The sequence below is a fragment of the Salvelinus fontinalis genome, chromosome 34 (assembly GCF_029448725.1).
Source record: "Salvelinus fontinalis isolate EN_2023a chromosome 34, ASM2944872v1, whole genome shotgun sequence".
In the NCBI taxonomy this organism is placed as follows: Eukaryota; Metazoa; Chordata; class Actinopteri; order Salmoniformes; family Salmonidae; genus Salvelinus; species Salvelinus fontinalis.
The window spans coordinates 2,514,722-2,534,706 of NC_074698.1; the positions used below are offsets into that span (position 1 = coordinate 2,514,722).

General features: G+C 42.6%; 1 protein-coding gene across 1 annotated transcript; it reads left to right on the plus strand.

The window, feature by feature from the left end:
* The first annotated feature begins 556 nt into the window (after positions 1 to 556).
* On the plus strand, positions 557 to 19,520 carry LOC129832855 (interleukin-3 receptor class 2 subunit beta-like). Its single transcript, XM_055896926.1, has 13 exons — positions 557 to 891; positions 1,143 to 1,275; positions 1,406 to 1,566; positions 1,753 to 1,907; positions 6,896 to 7,040; positions 8,689 to 8,824; positions 9,016 to 9,170; positions 11,115 to 11,242; positions 11,450 to 11,633; positions 12,464 to 12,560; positions 13,196 to 13,265; positions 13,928 to 14,037; positions 14,152 to 19,520. Exons 1-13 carry the CDS (start codon positions 741 to 743, stop codon positions 14,930 to 14,932), a joined length of 2,406 nt encoding a protein of 801 aa, XP_055752901.1. The 5' UTR covers positions 557 to 740; the 3' UTR covers positions 14,933 to 19,520.
* The last annotated feature ends 465 nt before the right edge of the window (positions 19,521 to 19,985 follow it).

The window sequence follows — 19,985 nt, forward strand, 5'->3', positions numbered from 1 at the left end:
ATGCAATGGCTCTTGGGGAGCAGAAAGCACCCAGCTTGAAATAATACTTTTTAAATGTTTTCAAAATAACTTTTTAGTTATCAGATTTGATTTTGTTTTATTTTAAGATTTGATTTTGTTTTAAGTAGACATAGCACAAAACATTTCAGGAAAATTCTTGAAAATCAGTTGAAGTTACATAAAAACACTTTTCTGACACAGAGACACACATCTGAGGGGGATTTCTCAACGCCACTACAGTCACAACTGTCTGTCACTTTGTTTTCATTCTTCTCTTCCAAAGTGTCTGTGTCGGATGAAATGACATTACAATGTAGACAGTACCACTGTCATAAGAGACGTCCAAAATACCACCATAATCCCTATAAAGTGCATTACTTTTGACCAGGTCCCATAGGGTAATGTGCACTATATATAGGGAATAGAGGGGCATTTGTAACAAATACAGACACGAGAAAGCCAACAAGGGTGAGAAGAACGGATGTGTGGTCACAGTGGATGGTGTGAGGAACATCAGAGTCACTTAGTGAAGAATATACTGTAAGGGAAGTGAGTGGTAATGGTGTAATTTTTTCCGAGAATTATGATATTTGCGTGTGCGTGAGAGAGAGAGACTTTTTGTATCTGAGCCATTTTTCTCTGAACCCTGACAGATATAGCAGCCAGTCCACATAATGCGGGCCCAGGATGGTCTAGATCTGGAAGGTTAATTACTGAGACCCACCTGCTGACCCTTACCCATGTTCTTCTGCTCCGGGGGACCTGTCCTCCTACGCTCCCCAGGAAACATGCTTATCTTCTGGATGTCTTGTGGATCACTTCTCCCTCCCCTGGTCCTCTGCTATAATGGAAAAGAACGCTGCACAATCCAGGAGAACAAACAATATCATGGTAGGGTCTAAGTCTAAGAATCTTTTTAGCAGATATCGATGACAACAAAATGTATAATATGGACATATGGTTAAATGTTTAATTGTGGACATTATAGAAAGTCTTATTAATATTGAGACAATATCACAACACTGCCACCCACTTGGAAATGTATTTTTATGCCCTATAGAGAGAACTACACTACATCATACAGCACAATGCGGTCTAATTCTATTGTATATATATATATATCCCACTCCCTCTCTCCATAGTGTCCCCTGTGCTTGAGTCCCTGCGGTGCTACAATGACTACAGCTCCTACGTCCGCTGTAGCTGGGAAGAGAGTCGACACGCGTCCTCACAGGCCCTGTTAGCCCTATACTACTGGGACGACACTGAGAACCGGTAAGGATAGAGGTGATGAGAGGACAGAAAGAGGGAGGGAGAGAGGGGAGAAGGAAAATGTGGACACGAGAAACAATGTACTCAATTAACTCTCTCTTTCTCTCACTTTCTCTTCCCTCTGTCCCTCCAGTGAGTCCCTATGTAAACCCTATGGTCAGCCAGCATCGAATGCCAACAACAGCAAGCTCACCGCCCAGTGTCATTACAACACTCGTGACTTTGGCATCAATACCAACCATGTCTTCTTCTTCAAGACCTCCTGTCCCCCTGCCCTGCTTCTGTCTAAGAATCGTGAGTTTAAACATTACAGGACCCCTGTCATAAATCATTGGTTCTCAATCATTTTACATCTACATGTTTAATTTTAGTTACAAGTTAGCTAGCAGATTACGAAATATATAGGGTCCTGTATCTGTATTTGACTATTCATTTATGTGTTGATTTGTTTTTGACAGTGTGTGCTTCTGTGTATTACAGTGAGGGTGCGTCCACCAGTCCACTTATCACAGCAGCCTGTAGAGAGAGGGGGCCGTTTGCTCAGCTGGGAAAGCCCCTACCCCACAACGTCCCTCCTAACCCCCACTCTCAACTATCAGGTCAACTACAGGAGGTCTAACCAGGATGACTGGACAGTATGTACTGGAGTAACAAACAATTAGCTTGAGTGCCATATCTTGTTTTTGCTATATATTGCCAACTCCCTATCACTCATTGTCAAGGATAGCAGGCAAGAGCACAAACAAATCTGGGACCAGGTTAACATACAATGTGCTCTCAAAGACTCCTGTTCATCTAAGACTTGTGCTGCTGAATCTTCATAAATACAAACTCTTAGTTTGGGTTCCAAAAGGGTTCTTTGGCTGTCACCATAGAATAACCCTTTTGGGTTCCAGTTAGATTTATTTGGGGTTTCATGTAGAACCCTCCAGGGAAAGGGTTTTACATGGAACCCAATAGGGTTCTACCTGGAACCAAAAATGGTTCTCCTATGGGGACAGCTGAAGAACCCTTTTAGGTTCTGGATATCACCTTTTTTTGTAAGAGTGTAGGAGGACTGTTAGTTAACATATTGCTTATGTTTTCCGACCCTCTTGTAAAAAGACATGCTAACTCTCATGGTTATTCATCATGGCATGAGATATTCCACGCAAAACAAGCACAGGGTAGTTTTGCTCGGTGACAAAATCGTTAATCACTTCTTTAGAGTCCTTCATTACTACCCCTCTGCTTCCTGCCCGGGTTTCACCAGAGTTTCATAACATTTGGGGGACTGAGGGGTTTGTGGGTGAGAAAAAAAATGAATTTTCTGAAATCATTTCCTGTAATTCTAATGATAATTCTGTCATTTTACATGACTGGAGACGTTACAATAATATTTTTTTTATAGCACACAAATGATCAAAATGTCAAGCTACTCTGTTTTAGTGATCTCAATATGTAAATGTCAAACAACCCATATCTTAAATGCAACAAATAGCATAGGCCAATGAAAAGAGTGGATACACAGATCTTAGGCCTACAATATGAGTAGGAAATTATAGTCCACCAACTTTCCAGTGCCACTCACGTATTTAAACAGAATTCTTCCGCAATTGTTATACTGTTAGAATAATATTTAAAATAATCTATCAGCTAGTAGCCTAGCCTAAAATTACAATAGCATAAATTCAGTAAGTCAATGAAGCCAATAGTGGTTTCAGCTATATTGTTATTAAAACAATGTAGGCCTTACTGTATGACCTTTTTAAACAATAACCAAAAATATGTCAAATGACTTGAATAGCCTTGAGTTCCTATGGGAAAAGTGTACAAGGTATATTCACATCAGTAGGCTAAGTGACTGAAATGCATCAGAAAAGTATTGGAAAGTTCAGGAAAATAGCCGCGTAGCTCAACAGGTAGGCTATAGGCCTAATATATGTGTGTTGAGAACATCTGCATTGCTTTTAAATGCTAGACTAATGACCATGAACACTCACCTCAACTTAGCTAACATTACCCAGCGTAATGGTAACCTAATATCCAAACAGAGATTCAGTGAAAACAAAAATCTTACATTGATTGATTTATCAAGATGAGTTCCCATGCTTGTCTCAAAGCAGCACAATGAACCTGTCCCAATCAAACCGGTGCTGGCGTAACGGCTTTCGTTGGTGGAAGGAGAGGAGGACCAAAATGCAGCGTGGTACATATCCATAATATAATTTAACCGAGAATGAATACAAAAGAACAAGAGAATAAATGAAAACCGAAACAGTAACAATAGAAAACAGGCTACCTAAATATGGCTCCCAATCAGAGACAACGACTGACATCTGCCTCTGATTGAGAAGCATACTAGGCCAAACACATAGAAATATAACATACAGAACAAAACATAGAAAAACAACATAGAATGCCCACCCCAACTCACGCCCTGACCAAACTAAAAAAAAGACATAACAAAGGAACTAAGGTCAGAACGTGACAGCTGGAGGGATCAGTTGACCACACATGGCAATTGCTTTACATTTATTATAACCAGTGCTATTTTTTTAGGTAGCCTCCTGGAGCACCATTTTATAAATTATTATTAAGCCATTTATGAATGAAAGTTGGTACCGACCGACATGAAACCTTTCATTCAGAAAATTCTAAAACACCAAATTAGACCTACCTTTTTATAAATTAGGCCATCATCACTGTCAATCGTAAATGTATAATTCTTCGCGTTTTACAGCTTCTTATGGCTGCAATCCCGTTAGCGGCATGATATGACAACAGCCAGTGAAAGTGCAGGGCGCCAAATTCAAACAGCAGAAATCTCATAATTAACATTCCTCAGACATACATGTGTCATATAATTTTAAAGGTAATCTTGTTGTTAATCCCACCAAAGTGTCCGATTTCAAATATGCTTTTCAGCGAAAGCACTACAAACGATTATGTTAGGTCACCACAAAACCACAATAAGCACAGCCATTTTTCCAGCGAAAGATAGCAGTCACAAAAAGCAGAAATAGAGATAAAATTAATCACTAACTTTTGATTATCTTCATCAGATGACACTCATAGGACTTCATGTTACACAATACATGCATGTTTTGTTTGATAAAGTTCATATTTATAACAAAAAATCTGAGTTTACATTGGCGCGTTACATTCACTAGTTCCAAAAACATCAAGTGATTTTGCATAGCCACATCGTTTCGACAGAAATACTCATCATGAATGTAGATGATAATACAAGTTATACATATGGAATTATAGATATACCTCTCCTTAATGCAACCGCTGTGTCAGATTTCAAAAAAACTTTACGGAAAAAACAAACCATGCAATAATCTGAGACGGCGCTCAGAACAATAGCCAAATTAGCCGCCATGGAGGAGTCAACAGAAATACGAAATTACATCATAAATATTCCTTTACCTTTGATTATCTTCATCAGAATGCAGTGCCAGGAATCCTAGTTCCACAATAAATCGTTGTTTTGTTCGATAATGTCCATTACTTATGTCCAATTAGCTAATTTTGCTAGCATGTGTAGTACACGTGTCCAAACGCTCGCGCAGATGCAGGCAAACGTTGCACGAAAACTTCAAAAAGTTATATTACAAGTCGAATAAACTGGTCAAACTTAGTAGAGAATCAATCATAAGGATGTTGTTATCATATACAGTGGGGCAAAAAAGTATTTAATACTTATTTAATACTTATTTTCCACCATATTTTGCATTCAATTCATTTTCTCATTTTGTCTGTCATAGTTGAAGTGTACATATGATGAAAATTACAGGCCTCTCATCTTTTTAAGTGGGAGACTTGCACAATTGGTGGCTGACTAAATACTTTTTTGCCCCACTGTATATCCAATAACGTTCCTACCGGAGCATTCTTTTCAGTCTCTATAAGTATTGGAACGCATGGCGATATCATGAGGAAAGTGAGTGACCAAGAACTGGCACTCTGCCAGACCACTGACTCAAACACCTCCCATCCGGTCCCACAACACAGCATAAGCTTCATTCCACATTCTACTGACTGTTGACATCTCGTGGAAGGTGTAGGACGTGCAAACAGATCCATATATTACAGGGAATTGAATAGGCGATGACTTTAACATCGACCACTCTCAGAATTCTCACTTCCTGTTTGGATTTTTTCTCAGGTTTTTGACTGCCATATGAGTTCTGTTATACTCACAGACATAATTCAAACAGTTTTAGAAACTTCAGAGTGTTTTCTATCCAATACTAATAGTATGCATATATTAGTAACTGGGACTGAGGAGCAGGCCGTTTACTCTGGGCACCTTTATCCAAGCTGCTCAATACTGCCCCTGCAGCCATAAGAAGTTAAAGGTCCATGCTGCATGCATGCCAACCATTTGATCCCAATCAGTTTCATGGGAATATGGATTTTGATCTTCTTGAATGTTGTAAGTAAGTGTGGTTAACCGGCTGAACTAATCCAATTTTAGAGAAGATCGAGTTAAACACAGCCAGAAAAATGTAATGTTCATTTTTCTACCATAAGCCGCCTCCAACATAATTGTAGAGAATTTCACAGTACGTCCAACCGGTCTCACAACCGCAGACCACGTGTAACCATGCCAGCCCAGGACCTCCACAACCGGCTTCTTCACCTGCGGGATTGTCTGAGACCAGCCACCCAGACAGCTGATGAAATTGAGGAGTATTTGTGTCTGTAATAAAGCCCTTTTGTGGGGAAAAAGTCTTTCTGATTGGCTGGACAAGAGGCTGGACAAAAAGTCTCATTGATAGATTTCACATGACTGGGCAGGGGCGCAGCCATGGGTGGGCCTGGGAGGGCATAGGCCCACCCACTGGGGAGCCAGGCCCACCCATGGCTGCGCCCCTGCCCAGTCATGTGAAATCTATAGATTAGGGCCTAATGAATGTATTATAATTGATTGATTTCCTTATATGAACTGTAACTCAGTAAAATTGTTGCATGTTGCGTTTATATTTTTTATATTCAGTTGACTACAAAAAAAAAAATCACCATTGGAGTAGCGCAAAAGATTCGGGGCTAAAGTACCGAAAGTTATGTCCTGGTGACATCCATGTTCCTGCTTCGTTCATCTTGCACGTCACAATCCTCACCAAAGATTACCGTGCCACTATCTGAGACTGAGAGGATTTCACACGGCGGAAGTACAGAAAACAGTACCGCCGGCGGGAGTCAGATAAAGATCAGGGCTCTGTCTCAATAGTCTGAAGTGGTTTCCACCCTTTCATCTGCACTGATTTGAAACCACAGGATAGGTGAAAGCAATTTAAAGATTATTTCAGGAAGTCTACTTTCACCTGTCCAGACCAGGTGCTTCTAGTGCAGATGTAGGGAATGAGACAAGGAAAGGAACCCACTGGGCACACACTGGTTTAATCAATGCTGCGTCCACGTTATTTCAATGGAATTATGTTGAACCAACGTGGAATAGACGTTGAATTGATGTATGTGCCCAATGGAGAGCTACTTTAGTAAATTGAGATGCACACATAATGTGCGTGCCAAATGGAACCCTATTGCCTTTATAGTACACAACTTTAGACCAGAGCCTTGTGAGGCCCTTTTGGGACTCAGCCACAGTCTTTGTCTGTTTCTCTCTGTGCAGGCAGTGAAGGTTCAGAACACCCAGCTGAGTGTGGAGGCTGAAGATCAGGTGCCTGGCTGCCAGTATGAGGCCAAAGTTAGGGCAAAGGGGAAGACGGGACTGTGGAGTGAGTGGAGCTCTCTAGTGACCTGGATGACTGAGGACGGTGAGTGGCAAATCCTACTGTACATAAAGTGATTTCAGAAAGTATTCAGACCCCTTGACTTTTTCCACATTTTGTTACGTTATAGCCTTATTCTAAAATTGATTAAATATTTTTTTCCCCCTCATTAAACTACGCACAATACCCCATAATGACAAAGCGAAAACAGTAAAAAAAAAAAAAAAATGAAAAAATTACCTTAATTACATAAGTATTCAGACCCTTTTCTATGAGACTCGAAATTGAGCTCAGGTGCAGCTGTTTCCATTGATCATCCTTGAAATGTTTAACTACGTTGAAGTCCACCGGTGGTAAATTCAATTGATTGGACATTATTTGGAAAGGCACACACCTGTCTATGTAAGGTCCAACAGTGCATGTCAGAGCAAAAACCAAGCCATGAGGTCGAAGGAATTGTCCGCAGAGCTCTGAGACAGGATTGTGTCGAGGCACAGATCTGGGGAAGGGTACCAAAAAATGTCTTCCGCATTGAAGGTCCCCAAGAACACAGTGGCCTCCATCATTCTTAAATGGAAGAAGTTTGGAACCACCAAGACTCTTCCTAGAGCTGGCTCCCAGGCCAAACTGAGCAATCGGGGGAGAAGGGCCTTGGTCAGGGAGGTGACCAAGAACCCGATGGTCACTCTGACAGAGCTTCAGATTTCCTATGTGGAGATGGGTGAGACTTCCAGAAGGACAACCATCTCTGCAGCACTCTACCAATCAGACCTTTATGGTAGAGTGGCCAGACGGAAGCCACTCCTCAGTAAAAGGCACAAGACAGCCCGCTTGGAGTTTGCCAAAAGGCACCTTAAGGACTCTCAGATGATGAGAAACAAGAGTCTCTGGTCTGATGAAACCAAGATTGAACTCTGGCCTGAATGCCAAGCCTCACGTCTGGAGGAAACCTGGCACCATCCCTACGGTGAAGCACGGTGGTGGCAGCATCATGCTGTGGGATGTTTTTCAGCGGCAGGGGCTGGGAGACTAGTCAGGATCGAGGGAACACAGCCAATACAACACAGGAGTGGTTTCCCTACAAGTCTCTGAACGTCCTTGAGCCCGGACTTGAACCCAATCGGACAGAGACCTGAAAATTGCTGTGCCCATCCAACCTGACAGAGCTTGAGAGGATCTGCAGAGAAGAATGGGAGAAACTCCTCAAATACAGGTGTTTCAAGCTTATAGCGTCATACCCAAGAAGATATGATATTTCATTTTTTTAATTGTTTTTTTATCAGCAAAAATGTCTCAACCTGTTTTTGCTTTGTCATTATGGGATATTGTGTGTTGATTGAGGAGAAAGAAACGATTTAATCAATTTTAGAATAAGGCTGTAACGTAACAAAATGTGGGAAAAGTCATGGTGTCTAAATACTTTCCGAATGAACTGTACATAAACATACTCCATCCTAATGTATTAGTTTTATAGGATTGTAATGAGTTTGTAATTAAATTGTTACGAGTGACTTTATAGCATTGTGTGTGATTTACGTGGCGGTGTCAGGGCATTGTGATCTCTACATGTCATGTGTTTGGAATAGCATTGCTCAGTCGTGCATCAATGTCTTCTTCCCTTCTGTTCACTCACGTCCTCCCTATTGACTCTCTCTCTGTCTCTCTTTTCTCCCTCCCTCCCTCCCTCCCGCAGACCCTGTGCCAGGCCCCTCCAGTGCGCAGTGTGTGGTGGATGACGAGAAAGTGGTGACATGCAGCTGGGAGGTGAAGAGAGACCTGGCTCAGTTCCTTACCTTCCATCTGTCCTGCAAACACAACCACACTGCACCGTGAGTTAGGATCTGCTGCCAAAGCACTATGTGTGTGTGCGTGCGTGCATGCGTTTATGTGTGTGTGCCCATGGATGAGAGACAAAACATTTGACTACACTTCAGACTCAAGAATGTCTACTCTCCTTCACAGCATTGTCCTCCCTCTTCTCCATCTATCCATTTCTCTCTCCCTTTCGCCATCTCTCCAGAGCCCAGAAATGCTGTGTTAACACCATGGTCAGCGCTCCATCCAGGGGTCCAATGCTCAAATACAGCTGCTCCTTTCCTGTCCCAGACTCAGAACAGCTAGAGGTGGAGCTCATCCCCACATACAACAGCAAAATGTTTAAAACACATAAAAACAGTGAGTCATTTTCACTCCAACACAGGGGTGATATTTGAGGGAGAATAAAATCTCATAGTTGAGACTCAATTTATGATGATATTAGTTTTGATGCAATCCAGAAAATATACTGCCTCAGTGATTGTGTATCAGTGCTGCCACCTGGAGTTTGTATTGTGGTATCACAGGCACAATTTTCTGCTGATTCCCCAAGCGTATTCTCAAAAATGAGGCTAGAAGGTTTTGTATAATTTTAGCCAGTAGTTAAGAAATTTGTGCTCATGAGCCAAAACTGGTCCAGGAAATTGTGCACAACTGTGTACAACGTCATCCATTTCGTATGATATGTTACGTCCTGCAAAAAATACATACGTTCGTAAATCAAATCAGATTGTATTGGTCACATACACGTGTTTAGCAGATGTCATTGCGTGTGTAGCGAAATGCTTGTGTAACAATTTCACAACAAATACCTAATACGCACAAATCTAAGTAAAAGAATGGAATTAAGAATATATAAATATGTGGACGAGCAATGTCAGAGTGGGATAGACTAAGAGACAGTAGATAGTGTAGAATACAGTATATACATATGAGATGGGTAATGCAAAATATGTAAACATTATTAAAGTGACTAGCGTTCCATTTATTAAAGTGGCCAATGATTTCAAGTCTGTGTATGTAGGCAGCAGTGCTAGTGATGGCTATTTAACAGTCTGATGGCCTTGAGATAGAAGCTGTTATTCAGTCTCCCCAGCTTTGATGCACCTGTACTGACCTTGCCTTGTGGATGATAGCAGGGTGAACAGGCAGTGGCTCAGGTGGTTGTTGTCCTTGATCTTTATGGCTGTACTGTGACATTGGGTGCTGTAGGTGTCAGCACCACCCTATGGAGATCTCTGCGTTTGTGGGCGCTGCAGTTACCGTACCAGGCGGTGATACAGCCTGACAGGATGCTCTCAATTGTGCATCTGTAAAAATTTGTGAGGGTTTTAGGTGACAAGCCACATTTTTTTCAGCCTCCTGAGGTTGAAGAGGCGCTGTCGTGCCTTCTTCACCACACTGTCTGTGTGGGTGGACCATTTCAGTTTGTCAGTGATATGTACGCCGAGGAACTTGAAACTTTCCACCTTCTCCACTGCTGTCCTGTCGATGTGGATAGGGAGGTGCTCCCTCTGCTGTTTACTGAAGTCCACGATCATCTCCTTTGTTTTGTTGATGTTGAGTGAGAGGTTATTTTCCTGACACCACACTCCCAGAGCCCTCACCTCCTCCCTGTAGACTGTCTCATTGTTGGTAATCAAGTCTACTACTGTTGTGTCATCTGCAAACTTGATGATTGAGTTGGAGGCGTGCATGGCCACGCAGTCATGGGTGAACAGGGAGTACAGAAGGGGGCTGAGCATGCACCCTTGTGGGGCCCCAGTGTTGAGGTGTTGTTTTCTACCTTCACCACCTAGGGGCAGCCTGTCAGGAAGTCCAGGACCCAATTGCACAGGGGGGCGGGGTTCAGACCCAGGGCCTCAAGCTTAATGATGAGCTTGGAGGATACTATGGTGTTGAATGCTGAACAGCATTCTTACATGGGTATTCCTCTTGTCCAGATGGGATAGGGCAGTGTGCAATGTGATGGCGATTGCATCGTCTGTGGACCTATTGGGGCGGTAAGCAAATTGAAGTGGATCTAGGGTGACAAGTAAGGTGGAGGTGATATGATCCTTGACTAGTCTCTCAAAGCACTTCATGATGACAGAAGTGAGCACTACTGGGCGAAAGTCATTTAGTTCCATTACCTTTACATTCTTGGGTACAGGAACAATGGTGGCTATCTTGAAACATGTGGGGACAGCAGACTGGGATAGAGAGAGATTGAATATGTCTGTAATCACACCAGCCTGTTTAAGATCCCGTTCAATCTCTTTAAAGATTCTTGACGTCTGATTCTTGATGCATCTCTCTACACAGTCCGTCCAAACCGTCCACTCCACGTGCAGATAGAAGCTCGAGACGGGAACTGGCTTCTAAAATGGAATCCGCCAAAATCAAATGTTGAACTCACCTATCAGGTGCACTACTGGAGTAATGACACTCGGGTAGGAGAAGTATTTGATCTATTTCTGTGCTATAATTTCACAGGAAGTGGGATGATCCGAAAGCAATGTCTTTTCATTTTCAGCATTACATTTGATCATATCGAGGTCATCATCTAAAGAACGCTCGTCAAGCGAGATAGACTGTTGCTTTTTTTAAGCATCTCATGAATAGATCATTTGATGATGACTACCTTTTCTTTTTCTCAGGAGGACACTAGGTTCCTCAATGTCTCCCAGGGGTCCCTCTCGCTCTCCATCCTGGGGGGGTCCCTGCGCCCCTCTGAGTGCTACCTGGTTAAGGTGAGAGCCCTGGTGGTCCCGGGAAGGGGTGATACTTTCGAAGGACCCCCCTCAGAATGGACCGACCCAGTGGAGTGGACCTCACGACAAGGTAATGGACCTGGATTGTGTCTCCTGGTTGAAGCCTGTTTTTAATAGTATTCTATTCTATTGTTCTATTCTATTCTAGCATGAGAGCCTGTTTTTAATAGTATTCTATTCTATTGTTCTATTCTATTCTAGCCTGAGAGTCTGTTTTTTGCCATCACGCCAACTCCTTGTCACTCATTGTCATGTCATTTGCTATATATGGCTTGATAATGACAGCAATGGAGTTGGCAAGAGCACAAACTTGGGCCAAGCTAATTCTATTATTTTTTGCAAATAACTCTGAAAACATATTTTATCATCAGAGATAACCAGTCTGAACTAAAACAAGTACAAATGAGGGGATGTGATCCATGTCAAAACAGCAGAGTTCAAAAAACTATAATGTGATGCTGAATGAAAAAGCACCAAAGTTCAAATCCCTTGAGGAATGTTTTCAAAAACAAACAAAGACTTTCATTATGTATTGAAGAGCGTTTTTTTGCTTCCGCGTGTTAGTCTAATGGGAAGCCATGATATTTGCTTTCATGTGAAAAATGAGCTTGGATGAGTTGGATGTTTTATCATTGAACTACCATAATATTGAAATGTGTGTAACACGCCATTTTGGAGGGTTCAGAGAGTGAAACAAGAAGAAATGAAGACGAGACTTGATGAAGGCAGCATACAGGAGCTGATAAAATAGGACTTTGTTCTCTTGAAGCAACCGCCATCTCAATCAGTTCACGTGACAGACAGGAATTTCCAGACACTACATATCAATTACTCATCAATGATCATCAACTACTTTTTCCACTCTTACATATGCATGTTTTGTCCCATGTCTCCTGGTAGCTTCCTGGTCCATCACCACCTTCCTCTACGTCTTCATCAGTGTACTGGTGGCCATTGTCTTCATCGCTCTCTATGTTACCATACCAGCCTGTCACAGGTGATAAATCAAACTTCTCCAACTGTTTCTATTGTTTTTCTACCATTTGAATTTGCCCTTGTGTTATTACTAGTGTTAAACTACAGGTAACTGCCAAAATAATGGAAACACTTGATTAAATGACGGATACAAAGTACTGTATATTGAAAGCCGGTGCTTCCACACAGGTGTGGTTTCTGAGTTAATTAAGCAACTAACATCCCGTCATGTATAAAAATGCTGGGCAGACCATTATTTTGGCTACATGGGCAATGCCCCCATAGGATGACAATAACCCATCCACAGGCCACGAGTGGTCACGATGAGCATGAAAACAATGTAAACCAAATGCCATTGCCTTCTCAGTCACCAGATCTCAACCCAATTGAACACTTATGGGAGATTCTGGGGCGGCGCCTGAGATAGCGTTTTCCACCACCATCGACAAAACTCCAAATGATGTAATTTCTCGTGGAAGAATGGCGTCGCATCCCTCCAATGTAATTCCAGAAACGTGTAGAATCTATGCCAAGGTGCATTGAAGCTGTTGTGGTTCATGGTGGTCCAACACCCTATCCTTTATTTTGGCAGTTACCTGTCATTCTATTCATTCATTTATCCACCCATTGATTGATTAATTCGTTGTCTGCCTGTAGGAGGGTAGTCCTGTGGGAGGTGTCTGTCCCGTCTCCCCTCAAGAGCAAGGCACTGGGAGAGGTCATTAAGGTAAGTCTGAATACATCTGAATGGCTGAGTATTCATCCAGCATTATTCACAAAGCATCTCACTGTGGACTATTCAGCTATATGACAACTGCACAATAATAATTAACATTGTCTAGACTGTGTACAAAAATTATTTTTCATAACCACTATAAATTACAATGTATGTATCCAGGGCTGTGCACAGACCTTTCATGGGGCAGGTGCTCAAAATGATAAAAGGGGCAATTCATATCTCGAAATTCAAAACCTACTAACAGCCTCTGTAGCGAAAGTTTAAACATGTTTTAGCATTGGCCTATTTACACTCATTGACAAAATTGTAAGCCAGCTAGTTGCAGTGCCTCCGAAAGACATGATTGATATTGGGAAAAGAGGGTAGGTTATCAGCTGATCATTAATGTTGATTGATGTAAATCTGCCAGTTAGTGAACTTGACGATGTCACGACGACTTGGGGGCAATGGGTTCAGAGCAACAACGACAAAAATGGTATACAAAAAATATACCGCCACCCAAAAGGGCGAGTGTGAGGGAAAACGGGCGTGGAAGGGCAAAGGGGCAGCTGCTCGGGCACAGGTAGACCTCTATCTGTGCACTTCCCTGCATGTATCCATCTTTCATAGTTCATCACTCACAGATAATGGTAATGTCCTCTCTTTCCCAGAAGTCTCCTGATAGGTTGTTATTTCCCGAGAGTGAGAGAAGTGAAAAGACCTACATCTGCAGCGTACAGACACTGGAGAGCAGGGAGGATATCAGTCTCTGCTTTAGCTGGTAAAATGAGCTCATATCTTTTATACTTCTAACCGACACTATCCAACACTTATGAAAGAATACTCGTACACACGGTGACCTGGCTCTAAGCCGTAACTCATTCTTGTGTTGCAGCTCTTCAGATAATCCATTGTGGTTGACCCCAGATGTAAAGGCCAATGGACTGTTGCATCCCATTACCAAGGAGGGGTGGAAGAAGTATGACCCAAACCTTTCCTCCCTACTTCTGTTGTCTGTGGACAGATCTTGCCCTCCTGCTCTAGACTCATCCGGCTTCAGCTTCAGTGGCCCTTACATCTTGTGTGGTGACAGTTCACCGGCGCCGAGTGAGTTTCTGAGTCTGGAGCCTCCCTGTGAGGAGTCCGACAACACTCTCTCTATCTCTGACCCCTCTTCTCCCTCTGCCCCATCCTTCTTGGAGTCGAGTGAGGGCTATGTGGCGATGCCTCAGGTCAGTGCTGGCCTGTCCAAATCAACAGAGGGAGTGTCTGATGGTCTTATGAGCGCTGTAGTAACGGACGACCGTAAGAACACTGGTAACAACAACGGCAACAATGTCGTCATCATGGCATGGCCCAAGTCAGAGCTCCTCCCACCCCGACCTAGCTCTATGTCCACCTGCTCACCACCCAATGAGAATGAAGACCCTCCTCCAGCGTACATGGCCCTCACCACCACCACCCCCTTCACATTGTCCCCAGTGGACCCTATCCTACATACCTCTGGGTACTGCTTCCTCCCGGCTCTACAGGCACTTGGGGGCTGGGGCCATGTGCAGTCTTCTGGGCCACCTAAAGGGGGCAGTCAAGAGCAGCAGGCAGGGAGGAGAGAGAGGATGCAGGAGGAGCAGTGCAAGGAGGATCCCTATGTCAGACTGTCCCAGCTAGCCACTTAGCTAACCCCATCTAATGCTGGAATACATGCTCAGGACATGAGGGCCTCTATAGGCCACTGTTCTCAATATTTGATCCATTCTAACACTAACACACCTGACTCAACTAATCACAAGAGCTTGATTATTAGTTGGACTAGCTCAATCAGGTGTGTTAGTGTTGGAATGGACCACGTGTTAAACTACTGATTTGTGGTCACTGAAGACTGGGTTGGGATTGAGAAAGACCTCTATTTCTAGGAGGGATAACTGTGGAGCATCATACAGTAGCCGTCCTTGATTACTCACAATGCCCAGCAGATGGCAGCACTGTACTTACTGTGTATCTATTGAACTCAAGAGGTGGCCTATGGATTCTACTGTAAGGACTAACTACAAACACAGAAGCATACTGCAGTAAGCCATTCCTCTCTGGGTGGTAAGGTGACTCAGGGCCAGAATCCCAGGTTTCCACCACATCACATGGATGGCAGGGTGGCACTGTTGAGTTGGTGGCACAGCCTCTGTCAGTGCTAGTGGCTGTTCCCGTCGTTCTACGGCAGGGGTCGGCCCACGGGCCGCAAAGTGTTGTGTTACAGAATCAAATCAAATGTCATTTGTCACAAGCTTCGTAAACAACAGGTGTAGACTTACAGTGAAATGCTTAATTACAGGCCCTTCCCAACAATGCAGAGAGAAAAATATAGAACAAAAATAACACGAGGAATAAATACACATTGAGTAACGATATATACACTGGTTACCAGCACTGAGTTGATGTGCAAGGGTATGAGGTAATTGAGGTAGATATGTACATATATGTAGGGGTAAAGTGACAAGGCAATAGGATAGATAATAAACAGTAGCAGCAGTGTTAGTGCAAAGAGTGTCAATGCAGATAGTCTGGTTAGCTATTTAGTAGTCTTATGGCTTGGGGGTAGAAGCTGTTCAGGATCCTGTTGGTTCCAGACCTGGTGCATTGGTACCGCTTGCCATGCGGTAGCAGAGCGAATAGTCTGTGACTTGGGTGGATGGAGTCTTTGACAAATGTTTTCCTTTGAAACCACCTGGTGTAGAGGTCCTGGATGCTATGACCGTTCACACTACCCTCTGTAGCGCCTTGCAGTCGGATGCCAAGCAGTTGCCATACCAAGCAGTGATGCAACCAGTCAAGATGCCTTTAATGGTGCAGCTGTAGAACTTTGAGAATCTGAGGGCCCATGTCAAATATTTTTAGGCTCCTGAGGGGGAAGAGACATTGTCGTAACTTCACAAATGTGTGGGTGGACCATGTTTATTCCTTAGTGATGTGGAACTAAGGAGCTTGAAGCTCTCATCGCACTCCACTACAGCCCCATCGATGTGGATAGGGGTGTGCTCGGCTCTCCGTATCCTGTAGTCCACGATCAGCTCCTTTGTCTTGCTGATGTTAAGGGAGAGGTTGTTGTCCTGGCACCACACTGCCAGATCACTGACCTCCTCTCTATAGGTGGTCTAAGCAGCCTTAATGATGGCATTGGAGTTGTGCGCAGCCAAGCAGGCGTGGGTGAACAGGGAGCACAGGAGGGGACCAAGCATGCACCCCTGAGGGGCTCACGTGTCGAGGGTCAGCGTGGCAAACTTTTTACTTCCTTGGTGAAATGTGAGGACACATTTCAAAAATAGAGGGGGAAGATGTAACAGGGTGGAACTGTTGAGTTGGTCAATGCAGCCTTGTGCCTCTGTCAGTGCCAGGTGTGTGAGATTGTTGATTGTAATTAAGGGTGTGGCCTTCCGTGTTTAACTTGGCTGTTCTTGTTGTTCTACATAGTCGCATTACCATGAGAAGGTTGGCATGCGCAGGGAGGATGGGAGTGGCAACATTGGGCTAGTCCAAATTCGGAAGTATATCCGGGGATTTTGTACGTGTGTACGGCAAGAGCACCCAAGAGTACCCGTATGCCAGCACGATCTGGAGCTTTCAAGGAACATGTATGCCTGGAGCTGAAGATGAAAAGATGGTGTAAAATATTTTTGTTGTTGTTCACTATACCTCTGCCTATTATTCTCATGCTCCACTCCCCGACATTAGAGAACCTGTGTGTTTCAGATGAGTCCCGAGGACCTCCCCTCGCGTATAGAAATGTGCCGTACTATCGACTACGGGAATAGGTAGATATATGTAAATCCCCCATGTTACACATCAGAAGAGGGCACACAGTAGTGAAGGTTGAGTCCCAAATGCCTCCGTGTTCACTATGTAGGGAATAGGGTGCCATTTGGGACTCAGACTTAGCTACTGTGTATCCTCCTCTGAAAGGTTATCATAGCGGGGATACTTAGGAGAGACCGGGGATGGTTGTAACACAGGATAGTTGTAACACTCTCAATATCTCTGATCAGGAACAAGCTAGAATCACGTGACTCACCGTGCACAATCTATTGTGAAGAAGCAAGACCCTGTGGATAAATAAATAATAAAACAAATTGACCAAATGTATTTTGCAGATAGCATCACCTGCTTTGTCGTTAGATTCACCAGACTTATCAGGTTCATAACCCGTGTGTGTATATATTATATATATGCTATCAATGCTAAAGTTTGAACTTAGCTAAAATTGAAGATAGCTCAAGGGTCAGGGTTAGTTGGAACAAGCCTAAGGAGGTCTGGGTACTGGGAATGCAGATTGCCACAGGAGGAATGCTGCCAGACATTTTGGTGCAGTAGAAAGATTAGCACACCTCAAATCCAGTGGTTGTGAGGTCAAATCCCAGGTGGAGTTATATTTTAGATGAACAGTTTACCACTTACTTTAATACCACCATACCATGACTTTATTATAATGGTTTGGGACCATCATGTGACGTCCTGACGACTGGTAAAACAAGTGTCTTGAGAACATCCACTTGCTTAATCTCTCGGTCACTTTTGTTTTGAGCCAACTTTGCCGTGGGCATTGAACGGGGCACTTGGTTCACGCCCGGGAGGCAGCCTTGTTCCAAACGGAATGCAATCACTTTTTTACCCAGGGCAAACTTCTCCTGCCGGGGCAACCTGTGTCAGATAATCAAATCCCTTCAATGTCTCATGTGAAGCGTTGGGGAAAAAAACACGTGCACATGATTTAACATGTGAAATGTCACATGTGTAGTTTCATGGTAACACATGTTGAAATGTTGCATCCCCGTGTCACATGTATTGAACATGAGATCACGTTCTCACATGTGCTCACGCTGTCACATTTGATCACATTAACTTCACATAAAATGACACGTGTGGAATTCATGAGTTTTTTTTTTACATAAGAGACACCACAAACATTCAGTTGTTTAGTCCAGATGTTCTTGTTTAGTTGTCAGATTTTGTTGTAGTGGTTGAGAAGGGCCAGTTAAAGAAATGTAAAAGATAATAAACATTTTATGATTTTTATTATTATTTTATTATTTCTGCTGCACAAAATGTTAACCTCTATGGGATCGGTGTCCCTCCGCAGGACGGTTGAGCTAACGTGCGCTAATGTGATTAAGCATGACATTTTAAGTAGCAAGAACATTTCCCAGGACATAGACATATCTGAAATGGGCAGAAAGTTTAAATTCTTGTTTAATCTAACTGCACTGTCCAATTTACAGTAGCTGTTACAGTGAAATGTTTTTTTCATTGTATTATCTTTTACCAGATCTAATGTGTTATATTCTCCTACATTCATTTCACATTTCCACAAACTTCAAAGTATTTCGTTTTCAAATGGTATCAATAATATGCATATCCTTGCTTCAGATCCTGAGCTTCAGGCAGTTAGATTTGGGGATGTCATTTTAGGCGAAAATGGAAAAAAAAGGGTCCGATTCTTGAGAGGACGTGACAATAAGGCTCAATAAGGCTTTCAATATTTCGTTGCATATCATGATTTCTGCATTTTTTTAACTGTTACATTTCACCCCAGGCCCTGTTACAACTGACCTGGGAGGTGACATAAATTGTTAGCATTGTACTCCTTGTCTGTTTGATTTAGAGAGATAAACACCTAATACCTATTGGTAGCAGACAGATGGGAGCCGTTCCTATCACATTTTGAATGTAGCAGCTTAAACATTCTCTGAGAAATTGACAAAAATGCTAAAAGTGTTAGAACCATCCCCAGTTTCCCCAAGGTTATGAATGCTTCACCAGCACAGAGCAAATGTTAGTCTTTGGCACACTACATATGCCCTGTTGGATCATCTGGTGCCCTTAACTATTTGTCTGTCCTATTTACTTCTGAAATATTCAATATAATATACATTTTAGATTTTGCTTTATATGAGATATGATAAGCAGTTTGATATATGAAAAATGGTGTCAACTTTTTCCTGTATTTCATGTGTTTTGTGGTGTAGGCCTATTTCTAGGCGATCATACGATTAGATGATGTTGTGAAACAAGCTTTCTGTCACACTTTCCTTCCCCAAATGCTCCATTCAAGTAAAGAAAAATGTCACCAGATGGATGTGCTATGATGATTTTTTTTCCCCCCGTGTTTTTTCTGTATAGCGATTCTCATTGTGCCTATCCTAATATTATCAGGTTAATATCAGAGGTTAATAATGTATACATTTATTATTATTTAAGAATAAAATGACTATGGCTTTGGATATGACCTATATGTCACATACAGTGTCTTCAGAAAGTATTCAGACCCCTTGACTTTTTCCACATTTTGTTACGTTACAGCATTATTCTTAAACGGATTATATAAATAAAAATCCTCATCAATCTACACACAATACTCCATAATGACAAAGTGAAAACAGTTATTTTTTCAAATTTTGCTAATTTATAAAATATCTAAAACAGAAATCTTATTTACATAAGTATTCAGACCCTTTGCTATGAAACTTGAAATTGTACTCAGGTGCATCATGTTTCCATTGATCATCCTTGAGCTGTTTCTACAACTTGATTGGAGTCCACCTGTGGTAAATTCAATTGATTGGACATGATTTGGAAGAGCACAAACCTGTCTATAAAAGTTCTCACAGTTGACAGTGCATGTTAGAACAAAAACCAAGCCATGAGGTCGAAGGAATTGTCCATAGAGCTCTGACACCGGATTGT

Excerpts from the sequence above, each read along its gene's own strand:
- LOC129832855 (XM_055896926.1), top strand. The coding sequence starts at position 741 with ATGTTCTTCTGCTCCGGGGGACCTGTCCTCCTACGCTCCCCAGGAAAC. Across the intron at positions 892-1,142 it reads GGAGAACAAACAATATCATG|TGTCCCCTGTGCTTGAGTCC; the intron begins GTAGGGTCTAAG and ends CTCTCTCCATAG. Across the intron at positions 1,908-6,895 it reads CTAACCAGGATGACTGGACA|GCAGTGAAGGTTCAGAACAC; the intron begins GTATGTACTGGA and ends CTCTCTGTGCAG.